The sequence below is a fragment of the Egretta garzetta genome, unplaced genomic scaffold (assembly GCF_000687185.1).
Source record: "Egretta garzetta isolate BGI_Z169 unplaced genomic scaffold, ASM68718v1 scaffold34, whole genome shotgun sequence".
Lineage (NCBI taxonomy): Eukaryota > Metazoa > Chordata > Aves > Pelecaniformes > Ardeidae > Egretta > Egretta garzetta.
In genome coordinates this window covers 4404788-4417112 of record NW_009259586.1, presented here as the reverse complement: position 1 = coordinate 4417112, position 12325 = coordinate 4404788, and the positions used below count along the sequence as shown (strand labels likewise).

Sequence of the window (12325 nt, the reverse complement as noted above, 5' to 3'; positions counted from 1 at the left end):
AGAGGTGGGTCCTTGGGCCGGGGCTCGGGCGGGCCGGGCCGGGCGCCTCTGCCCGGGGCGCTGACGGGGGCTGTGTTGCAGGCACCGGGGAGGGAGGGCCGAGCTCCTCCCGCGTCTTCGTGGTCCGCAAGGATCAGGACATCTACATCCAGACCCTGCGGAAACTCTTCAACGAGTCGCACGGGATCTTCCTCGGCCTCCAGCGGAGCGAGGAGGAGCTGGCGGGGAAGTCGAGGAAAGCGCAGTGAGTGAATGGGGCGCGGGAGGCTGGGAAGCACCCGCGGTCGCTGCTCCTTCTCCAGCGCCACGGACTTGTAAACGCCTCCAGCGAGGCCAGTGCCATGGACCAGGCTGCTTACAGCTGCTGTAACCGGCAGCAGAGCAGAAAAAATGACTGCGTCAGGGTAATTTTACAAAGCAAGGCCCTGATCCTTCTAATAACTGTGCTGACCAACGCCTTTGCTTGCATCTAGCCAGCATGCGTACACCCACGGTGCACAGCCTCACTGACCCCCGATGGATTCACCCGCATACTCCTCTGCTGCAGAGCACCTTGCAAGGCTTTAGTGGGCAATAGGCATGCGACTAAAGCTCAAAACAGCGCGCTCTAACTGCAGCCTTTTTGTGTTTGGCAGATTGGTTCAAGTGAGTAAAAACTACCGATCGGTGATAAGAGCCTGTATGGAGGACATGCACCAGGCAGCTAGTAAGTTTGTTTGTTCTCCTACTGCAATAAAAGGAAATGCTGTTTGTGATAATAAAAGTAGCATTTCAATTGTAAGTTATTGCAACTGTAGCACACATAGATTTCAGTAATTATCAGGACTCCATTTCCAGCCAGGAGGTTTCCAGGTTGGTTTGTAAATCTGGTCTGAGATTTTTTTTCCCCCACTGTGTTTTAACTAATGTTCTAGGGACTTGCAGTCTTTTCATATCTTGGGTTGCAGTTTTGTGGCAAACTGAGTCAAACTTAACAGCTTGCTCCCCCCCAAAAGTTGGAGATTTTACTCTTTCCTTCCATCCTTGCCCTGTAGCCATACCCAGATTTGCATGGAATTTAAAAAAAAAAAAAGGTACAAAGTTTTATATAAAAGTGAGCTTTGCCATGTGTGTACTCATTTAGGTCTGTGCTTGATGAGTGATCAGGTATTGTCGTCTTTATTCATGAGCCCAGAAAGGGCTGTGAAAGGTAAATACATTGCTCGTTGACTTTCCTTATTCCTCCCTCAGTTTCAACCCGGGACCCTGCCCTGCACAGCCAGTGTAGCACCCAGGTAATCTGCAGCCGTGTCGTGTAGTCACAACTGAACATGAACCACTGGCTAGTAAATTCACCAAGGCCAACACTTCTGTGGCAGTAAGGCACTTTAGATTTAACTCTGGCTTAGGATATTGGGTGCAGTTTGTAACCAAGAATAAATGTGAAGTAAATAGTTAGCTCCGTTATTTCTAAAACAGTAAGAAGCCGCCCAATGTCTGGATTCACTGCCATTTCTTAAACATGTATTCAGTGTTCTAGGTGTGCTGTTTTCTTGTCATCTTAAAGCCAGCTGTGGGCCAGTACTCACCTGTCTGAAAGGTCACCTCTCAAACACTCAGGTTCCAACAAACTGCATCGGAGCCTTGTAGCAAGCTCTAGATGTTCACCATGAGCTGTCGGACAGTAGAAGAGCGTTGTGGGAAGAGCAGATTGCTCACGGTAGTTTTGTCCTAGTAGATGCACTGACGTTGCTTAATTGGCTTGCTTTCTTCCTTACTTTGCTGTTTGTAATGTTAAGTCTGAGGAGTGCAATCAGGCTGAAAATAACACTTCCTGTGCCGTTCTGTATTTCCCACTGATGACAGATGATCATCACATTTCAGTACACAAACAGCTTTGATATTTTCTGAGCTGAACACGTGTAGACAAGTCGAGGCCCGATGCCCTCTTTTCATTTGTATCTCTGAACATCAGTAGGACATTTCTCTGTCTGTAAGAGCCGACCTTTAATGACCAATTGCTATGGACAGCAGATACCTTTGTGTGGTTAAAAAACCCCCACACCTAACTGGAATAATTGCTAAATCTGAAACCTGGCCCTGCTTTTTTCAGGTTTCTATTCTCTCTGCAATGGAGCTGATCTGGAACCTGTGTGAGATTCTGTTTGTTGAAGCAGCTACAGGTGAGCAGTGAACTACCCTGATGTTTAGACTGAAGGGGCTTTGTTTGCTTATTTATTTAAAAAATGTACATAGCATCCATTGTGTCATATCTTAACATGTTTTAGAGGTATGACAAGTGTCAGTAAGCCTTTTAATACCTCTTCTGCCTCAATAAATTGCCTTCTTCGTATTGAATTATGTCAAACTATTAGATTTGCCTTCTACTTTTTCCCCTCGTGTAGTACACTACAATTAAATTGTCTTTTTTGCAGAAGGGCAGTGAAGAAGAGGGATATCAAAAGCTGTTGCCAATTTATTTGCCTTCTTTTAAGCATAAACACATCTTTAAGCATCAAATATGTTGATGCCAACTAACATTTACGTGTTCTCTGATGCAGCTTCTTTAACTTCAGGATGCTGTTTCTGAAGTCAGTTTGTTTACGTCAGCATTTTAAAGAAGTAAATATTTTTTTAAGGAAATCAGATTATGCAAACAAGTATGTTACTTGCATGGTCCCAGAATTCAGAAGAGAGATTCAAAAATTATAGATTACTTAATCTGAAGAAAAGTTAATCACCTAGCGCCAGATTTCCTCCTCATATTCAGTTAATAATAAGTAATTGATGCTAAATTAAACAGAAACATTCTATATGTCTTTTGGCATTGCAAGATTTACGATCTGAATGACTCACCTTTTATTTCTTCACATAACTGGCTGGGGTTTTCTGCTGCATTCTGCTGCTGTTCTGTCTAAAATTGCCACACGGAAATCTGTCTGCAGCCTGGTGCTCCCACAGTTTGGCTACTTAAGGTAGCTGCTACAAAGAAACTCTTCCTTTTTAGTGTGAGTGTGGCAGACAGAAATCCAATCAGTAAACCTCATCTAACGATTGTCAAGCCATTAAGGTTAGAAGTATGTAAAATAGCAGCTGGGGAACAAACAGCTTGGAACTAACAGTATGAAATCTTCTCTGCATAAAGCTGGCCCCCTTCTGCTTCGCCTCCTTGACTGGGTTCGACTTCATGTCTGCGATGTGGACAACATGGTCCGTGAAGTTCTGAGCAGCGAAAATCCATCAAAACACGAGCTCTTCTGGAACGTGGTGAGTATAGCCACCTATAAGATTCTTAAACAAAGAGAATTCACACTGATGTGTTTTGCCTTCCTCCTGCCCACTAGACTACACCTCAAACTGACACCTAGGACACCGCTGCTGCCTGCCTATATAGGTTTTAAGATGAAGCCATTCTGACGATCATCCTACCCCTCATTCCCATCCTGATCCTTTCACTTTCATGATCCATGGAGGTCAAGACTTACACCATGTATTTGAGTTAGCAGGGCCGATGGTTTAAGCATTTTAGCTCCACTTAACTTGCCTAAATCACAGGTTACAATTCCCCTCTGATACTCTTCCTTGGTATTTTGTAGCCTTGCACAGCGTGGTGCTCACAGACAGGTGGTTTTTGCAGGTGGACGTCTTTGTGCTGCAAGGCCGAATGGATGAAGCACGGCACTTGCTCTCCAAGGAAGCCAGTGCCAATCCCACGTCAGTGAACATGTACAAAATCTTGGATGACTTGATGAAGAAGATGCCTGTGCCCAGTGTATGTACAAAGTGGATTTTTTTCATGCAGTTCCATTGGGAAAAGAGAGCCGCCTCTGATGTGGCTCCTGTAACATCACAATTTGTTCATTGTTAAAACATCTCAGTCTTAATCCCTTACAGCAGTAATATTTGTGGTGTTGAATTGCCCACAAGACCCAACCATTCAGATAAAAGCCTGTTAGATGACAAACCAACATAGTTAGAAAGATCATTTTTGCAGCAGGATACATTACCCAGTTGTCTGAAACGGTTCCTGTTGAGAACGGTTCTCATGCAGAGAATATTCCCTGAAGACTTTACCAGCAGTTTCCCTCTGTTGCAATGATCTCATTGTGGAGGAAAAATTGCAGCTGCATCATAGAAACCTTTCATGGGACCCTCTGAAGGCCCTTTGCCTTATTTAGATGGGTAAAGTAAGACACTTCAAATGCAACTGTAGGACAAGGGAAAATTTGATGGCAGCCCCGTGTTTAGCTTTTTACTACGAATGACTGCAAGTTCTGCCCAAGCGCCTGTTGTGATTTGATTTGGTGTTTCCTTTACTTTATGTGTCTTATCCTCTGTTCAGCTTGGCAACACCCAGACACTGACCGAGATGGAGCTGAAATGGCAGCACTGGCATGAAGAATGTCAGCGGTACCTACAGGATGGAACTTTTGCTTCCAATTCCCACATGGAATCCATCTGCAAGGTGTGTTTTTGCTGGGAAGGAAGGAAACGGGGGCGAGTAGCAGAGCCATCCTGGTGTATTTCAGGAGCCCTGTGTAGCCATAAGTAACTTCAATATTCTGGATGATCTGTTCATTACGTCAAGAGATTGCAGCCAGTCTTCTGGACTGTGTTCTTTGGTTTGCAGCAGCCTTTGCAAGCCCGGGCAGATTGTTTTCTCTGTGGGTCCAAGGCCATAGGGCTGATCAGGAAACTGGGCTCTGAGAAGGATCTTTGTCCTTTGTTAATTTAATTTTGACTAAATCCTCGACTTTGCAAAATGGGAGTGATGCCCCTGAAGAGGTAACGATGCAGCTGTGTACATTGCTGAACTTGCAGAATTACTCCTATGTTTCTCTCCCATTAGATCCTGCTGGGAGATGAGGATGCCATATTGGAGAAGAAGGAACTCATGACTACTTGGTACCACTTTCTGGTTACCCGACTCCTGTATTCCCATCCAACTGTGAAGCCAATGGAACTGCGGTTTTATGCACAGGCATGAAATAGCATTACTTTTATATTCTCCACCATTTCATGCACACAAGGGTTACTGTACTTAAAGAAAAACTTTGGGAGGGTTGACATCTTACAGCAACTATGTAAGCCATTACTATTCTAAGCCATTTCCTAGAATTTATAAGTGGACTGGGAGGCTGATACAGTGGGCAAATAATTGTTGAAGACCAACTCTCTTCAGTGTCTACCATTACCAGTCTTGTTCCTGCAAATTGTTTTGCCAGTTTCCTTACGCAAACATAAGGAAACATCTTTTTTTGTTAACATGTTCAGTCTCTGTGACATATTCTTTCCCATAAAATAACCTAAACGAGGCTGCTACATCCAAAACAATGTCTTCCTTCTACCATCTCACAACTTCTGCATTTATCATGCCTGGTGATCTTATTCCCACAGTCTAGTATGGACCTGTTCCTGGGTGGAGAAAGCAGCCCTGAGCCTCTAGACACGATCTTAATGGCAGCCTTTGAATTTGAGATGCATCAAGTGATCAAGGAATGCAGGTTGAGTTTTGAGGTTTTTGGTTCTCTAGTTCTACAGTATTGCTTCTGTGTGCATCCACTCCAGTAATATTTGGGGTAGTGGATATGGGTACAGCCCTACCAATAATCCTTTCAAAGAATTTAGCAAAAATATGCGAAGCAGGCAGCAATTAAAGTATTCCACTAGGTCTGGGACATTGCAACCAGACATTATACTGTAATATAGCTTCTGTCTTGGTGAGAAATGCCCATGGAAAACTTGATGCATTCCATGGCAGCAGTAGGCTTAGTTTTTCCTTTCTTTTGCTTGCTTTAAATACAGCATTGCCCTGAGCAACTGGTGGTTTGTGGCTCATCTGACTGACCTCCTGGATCACTGCAAACTCCTGCAATCTCACAATCTCTAGTAAGTACTTACTTGCATTGATTATTCAGACACCCAGAAGCAAGGACAACTGAAACAGCATATGAGTTCTGGTTGAAAAGGAGCATTTTGGGCGTTTACAGACGATGGAGAGTAAAGGTGCTGCGTGTGCCTCTGAAGCGACAGGCAGCCCAGATGCTCTGAGAAGCAGAAGCAGTTGCTGACCTGATGAATTTGATGTGCTATTCAGCAGTGCCACAGAACAATGTCAAGAATTTTTTAAAATATAATTTTATCTGAAATACAATCAAGGCCCCAAATGTTTGTGATTATTTGCAATGGAAAGAAACTAATCTAAAAAGAGTTTCCATATTTTGCTTTGAATAAATTTAAGTTTGAGCAATTGAATGTTGCTCTCCGAGTTTTCTTGAAGTTTCAGTTTCCTATAGCACTTCCTCTAAGTTATATTTGCTAAGTGCTGTAAATATTTGGCAGGTCTCCCCAGGGGGAAAGCTGACCAGCATGCTTAGGCCTGAGGTACAAATCTTGTTAAGATAGCCTGTGAAAAACCACGCTGCATAAGTGAAAAGTACTTGTGAAATAAAATCAGCAGGTTTTGCCAATGAGTTATGAATAATAATGCCTGTTTCTTTTCTCTCTTCCCCCAGTTTTGGTTCAAACATGCGTGAATTCCTTCTGCTAGAGTATGCCTCGGGACTCTTCTCCCATCACAGGTAGCAACTTTTTTTCTTTTTTACTTGAGGATAGACTAACATCGAGGCAGCCAAAGCAAATCACTACATGTTAATGAAGTAAAAAGGCCAAATTTAGAGAAGCTGCTGTTAGGATTTCAGTGAAGGTGTCCCTAAGGCTCAAACAACACTCGTGTGTCTCCTGTCCTGAATGAAAGACCACACTCTATCTGTTAGAACCCATCAAGCGTATTGACCAGGACAGAATTGCTCCTGCCACTGTGGCTTTTTGGTACAGGGCAATGCGTACCAAAGCACTTGCAAGGTGCAGCTATTCCAAAGTTGTGATAGGCGGCTGGTATTTGGCAGAACGTAAAAGCCATTTTAGGTCTGAATACCAAGTTAATCAGCACAGACTCAAATTCTCCTTGTGGCTTTACTGTTGTGCTTATTTAATTTATATGATTGCAATGTTTGATGGTTGTTTTTCCTCTCTCAGCCTGTGGCAGCTGGGGGTAGATTACTTTGACCACTGTCCAGAATACGGCAGGGTGTATTTGGAGCTTCATATTGAGCGGATACCCCTTAACACAGAACAGAAGGCCCTCAAAGTGCTGAGGATCTGCGAGCAGAGACAGATGCACGAACAAGGTGACCGATTTTTAGATCTCATTGTTTTGTAGTGATACAAGTGAAACTACTGAAACTAATCCTTTCCCTCTTCTCCTATGTTTTCTCCTAAGTTCGTAGCATCTGCAAAATCATGGCCATGAAAGCTTTGCGGAATAATCGCTTGGGCTCTGCCCTGTCGTGGAGCATCAGAGCTAAGGATGCGGCTTTTGCTACCCTAATATCCGATCGGTGAGTCTGAGTCAGAAGCTCTTGCACGACTGCCACTATAGCGGGGTGGTAAGGATGGGAGAGGGCAGCCCTGCTGCGACAGACCAAAAAAGATCCTGCAGGCAGGTGGGCATGGTCTTGCCCTCAGACCAAATACCTGCGTCTGGGCTGGAAAATGGCATCCTTGGGTACTTTCATCGCAATACCTGAAGCTGTTTCTTTTCTACGCTGTTTTACTTCATGAACTCTAGAGATAAAACAGATTGCCTCTATCTAACAGTCCAATCCTCTTAGACCTTGCTTTGATAAACATTTCTTTTGGCAATAGCTCTACCTTGCGCCCCTGCTCCAACACGGCTGTTTGATGGACTGCACAGTGAACCAGGGAGCTGAGCTGGGTGGAGGATAATCACCTCCTGTGCTTTAGTCAGCAGATTATTTTTAACCAGTCTAGTTCACCACATCGTCTCCAAACAAGTCCACGGGAGTCAACTTAAGCCACCATTTCTGCAAAAAAATCTCAACCCACAATTATAAGTAACACAGAGTAAAGTTTTATCATGTCCCTGGTTTTGTGTAAGCTTGTGACAGGGTCTGGCCTTGCAGGGGTGGGAAGGTTGTTACAAAATTGAAGAGGCTGCTAACACTTAGCTTAGGCCTAGACAGAAGACATGGCGACTCGCTTTATGCATTTGAATCTCTAGCAATCCATGCCATGTATTTTTTTGCCAATTGGAAATAGGCAGGTACCAATCTCTCTGCATAGTTCGAGCATAAGTTTGAAATGACGCTCTGGGTAGGTGGCCAGGCAATACTCTGTCTTGGCAGTGAAAAAAGGGAGCAGTAAGGGATTGCTGGTTTGGTTTTTTTTTTTCATTTGTTCTTTGAGGGAGTGGGAATCGCTACATTTCTTTCAACAGAAGGTGAAATAAAACCATCACAGGAAACAACTCTGAAAAAAGCAGCGTAACGAAGGCTCTGACAAAACAGATGAAAAGCTTTTAGAATTATTTTTGTTCCTGCTGCTTATCAACTTTTTTACACAGCAGAAGAACAGAGCTTTTGTTATGATCAGGGAGTGTTATTTATGCATCCCCACCAGCCTCAGCTTCCTGTGCTCCTTTCTTCCCTTACTCCATTTAAAGAATAGATCTCAACTACCACAAAATCTAGAATGATAAATAGCATCTGTTAAACGCACATTACACCAGTTCATTGGCCACTCCCAGGAAACGTTCTGATGTCTTCTGAAACCCTGACGGGATGTTGACTGAGATGGAACTCAGTCGGTGTAGTGAAGTTTTCTGGGAAGGGATCAGGAGACACAGAATGAATGTGGACAATGTTTTCCCCTCTAAGCTTTTATTGTGTTTTTCTTTCTCCCTAGGTTCCTTAAGGACTATTGTGAAAGGGGCTGCTTCTCTGACTTAGACCTCATCGATAATTTGGGACCGTCCATGCTGCTTAGTGACCGGCTGACATTTCTCGGTAAGAAGCATCTACAGTTTTCATTCTGGCCTGTTATTTAGAACATGGTTATCTCCATGGCATTATTTGGATTTGTCTCTTCCTCCATCTGGCTACATCCTGTTCTAGTGATGAGGGGAGAGCAAATGACAGAAGGTGATTGGGGATGCACCCTGCCTGCTACCAGGAGACCACATTTCCAGTTGCCCTCCCAGTAGGCATCTGTTCTGCACTGCTTCGAGCAGGATAGTCTTGAATTCTGACACTTGTAGGCTTCCCCTTTCTTAGTCTTTTTCCAGACTGCATCACTACCTAGGGAGACTTTGAAACATTAGCAAACACGATCTGGAAGACCTTAGGGGGCTTCCTTAGAAGAGTAAACCACTGATTAAAATTATCACATAGTCAAAATAACTAACTTCATAACGTTCTCCAAAATCTCAACATCTCTTGCTGGTTCAGCGTGCCAATTTCAAGCTTGGGCAAATGTAAGCTCTCTCCTGCCCTTTGACTGTAGCACTTGTGCCACAGGACAGCGGTGGGCCTCTAGCTAAGCTTCCTTTACACACCGCAGCTTCCTTCTCCTGGCTGGCACAAGTGCGGGCTGTGGTAACCTGCCCACCTGGCTGCAGCTGCTCTGTGGCATTTGATTAATGGACCAAGACAGGAAACTGAGCTAAAATGCACCTTTCTCTGGAGCTGTGGCAGTTAGCAAGCCCGGGTACTGCGGCCAAATTCTAACAGGAATCGGGAATAGCTGTTGGCAATTGGACTGACTCTCTTCTGGCTGACACAAGCCTTACAGTGACAGTGATCCTGAATTTGATCCGTTCCCATTTGGTCCAGGCTTGCAAAACTGGAACTGTATTTCCTTCATTTAAACCTTATCCTAATTTAAGCCTAGAAGCTAACTGTGCCTCACCAAACTGGTAATCCCTCATGCCTTTGTGTGCCCACTGTCACCCAGTGACCCTTGCATCACCCCAAAGATTTGTAGTTTAATTGGGTAACCATGTTTATAAACTGTGCTTATAGAGAAATTACCTCCCTTTCCGCTTCTTATAAAAAAATCCTGAAAGGCCTGAAAATATTTATGCCTGTTTTTCTTTTGGAGGTTTTAGAAGCATCAGGTAGACGTTCACTGGACAACTTTCACAGGTCTCTATCTTGAGCTCAAGCATTAGTCAAAGGGGAATCTGAAGGGGAATCATTACTTCCAGTATTCTGACAGTTTAGTGGATACAAAGCTGCAGAATAAAACTCACTTTCATCCTCAGCCAGTTTTCACATGCTTGGAGATCAATCTCACCAATTCCTAACGAAAGCAGAACTTTCCACGTTAACAAAGATCTCTGTTTCCATTTAAACAGTCGGGAAGACAATGCAGCCTTTCAGACCTCCTGATATTCTGTGATATCAAAAAGAACATTCACCCCGCTGCCTCTCCCCTCCCGTTCCATGTTTTTGCAGACACCTCCAGTCTCTCTAAGCCACTGGTGCTGTTGCTCACCCTGCAAACGCTCAGCACCAGGCAGTATCAGTTAGCAAACCGGCTGGTTCAAACAGTAAACCTTACCAAGAACAGTAACAGGGTTTTGGTGCCTCTTCGGACAGCCTCTATTTTAACCTTTCCTCATGCACAAGATTCCCATTCCCCCAGACTCAGCTGCTTTGGGGACTCATTTCGGTTGGGGGTAGTTCTGTTTTTTTTAGTACCGAGAATTCCACCGGCTGTACGCGGAGAAGCGGTTCTCTGAAGCTGCCAGGTTGCTTCTGATGTTGATGACTGCTCACATTGCTCCGTACTCCTTCTGGATGACGCTGCTGACAGACGCCCTTCCGCTGCTGGAGCTGAAGGAGGTGAGCAGGCTGGTGACACGGGTGACAAAGAGTCCCTGCGCCCTTTCTGTTCTTCCTGACAAGGTCTCTCAAACTGGTGACAGCCCCCCTCCTGCCCCCAGGCTGGGACTGCACTTCCCCTGCAAAGGAACTGTTTGCGCAGTTCCAGAATTGCAGAGCTCTCCCGGTGTCCTGGCAGCGGGAGCACGTGGGACCCAAGGGAGAATAAGCAACTCGCAGCTCCGGTCCCTGCTTTTAGAAAACAGCAGTGGAATGTGTAGATGCTGATAATTTAAATACACACTGTGTCCAGTCCCCTCTGGTACTCAGCTTGAAGATTTTACTAGTGTGTTTCCTTCTTCTAAGCCCAATTTTTTTGCTTTAAAATCCATCAAGAAAATGGCAGTTTAGTAATTACAGACCCATGACTGGATAAAGCCCCGAGCACCCGCTCTGACCTCATAGCTGACCCTGCTTTGCGCAGGAGGTGGCACTAGAGACCTCCCAAAGTCACTTCCAGCTGAATTATCCTCTGATCCTGTGATTTAAAGGGTCACAATGAATCCGTGGGAGTGTGAAAGCATTCTCTGCCTCTCGATTATCTTCTCAGCCTGTGATGTCCTTAAACTTGGACGTTTTCAGTAAATACTTTCATTTCCACAGGTCGTATTTTCAGCAGAGCAGACTTATGAGTTGATGCGATGCCTGGAAGACCTGACAGCAGGGAAGTCGGATAAGCAGAAATTCCAGGTAGCTCCTGTTTTGAGGACAAGTGGGTAATGAACTGGTGGGGCTGCGGGGTGGGGCGGGGCGGGGAAAGCAAACTCTAAATTTGTATTCCTATGTGGGGGCAGAAAAGAGGAAGAACCCGAGTTACCGAGGCTGGTACGTGCTGTTGTTTTTAAAGGCCAGCCAAATGAGGCGTGGTCAAGAGAAAAATTGAAGTATACACCAAACCAGTACAGGGGTACTTCCACTCCTCACTGTTCTGCCGATTGGGATTGGACTGTGATGCTTTTCCAAGATAAATAATTGCAAATTACATGGGCAATGAAAAGCTGAGGTGCTGCCACCTAACAGCTCAGGCTGTGAAATGTTCCAGGCGCAGAGCAGGGAGCCGCTTGCTCCACATGCAAACCTCTGCAGCTGCCAGAAAAAGAAAAGGCTTGGCAGTGCAGTCTGGCGCTGATCTGAAATGTAGGAAATGGAGCTTTTGCTCTTCTCGGGAGGCTGCTATGCCCAGTAAATGTAGGTGCACCCTTCCTCTGAATGACCTGCACCCTTACTTTCCAAAACTCAGGAAAAGAACCTGTCTCCAGCTAGTTACTGTGTGTCGCAGTCTAACCCAGGCTCTGCTCACTTTTAGGATGATGGCGTCGAGACTACGAAAGTGGAAATGCTGAGACTTGCTCTTGCACGAAACCTTGCACGAGTCATCGTCAAAGAAGGCACGTTGGAAGGATCTTGAGGACAGCAGTATGTGATTTTACTCATCCTCTGTGGCTCACTGTACATAAACCTGACTGCTTTTCTAAGAATAAATGTCTTGTTTTGCATATTGCGTGGGGATTTGTTCTTCTCTTCCACAGACATAACTTTAAAAAAAAAAAAAGTAAATGTAACTTTTACAAAGGAGCTACGTCAAAACGTTAGGGTTGCTT

General features: G+C 44.7%; 1 protein-coding gene across 1 annotated transcript; it reads left to right on the top strand.

Annotated features, from left to right (window-relative positions):
- Positions 1-11: 11 nt before the first annotated feature.
- Positions 12-12177, top strand: NUP85 (nucleoporin 85; the record flags this gene model as incomplete). Its single annotated transcript, XM_035893372.1, has 17 exons — positions 12-244; positions 636-706; positions 1231-1274; positions 2093-2162; positions 3125-3246; positions 3617-3751; positions 4322-4444; positions 4829-4960; positions 5377-5483; positions 5785-5868; positions 6495-6560; positions 7018-7169; positions 7262-7379; positions 8746-8849; positions 10537-10685; positions 11328-11414; positions 12031-12177. Coding segments are annotated over 17 exons (1899 nt in total), but the record flags the coding sequence as incomplete, so codon positions are not given.
- Between the last annotated feature and the right edge of the window lie 148 nt (positions 12178-12325).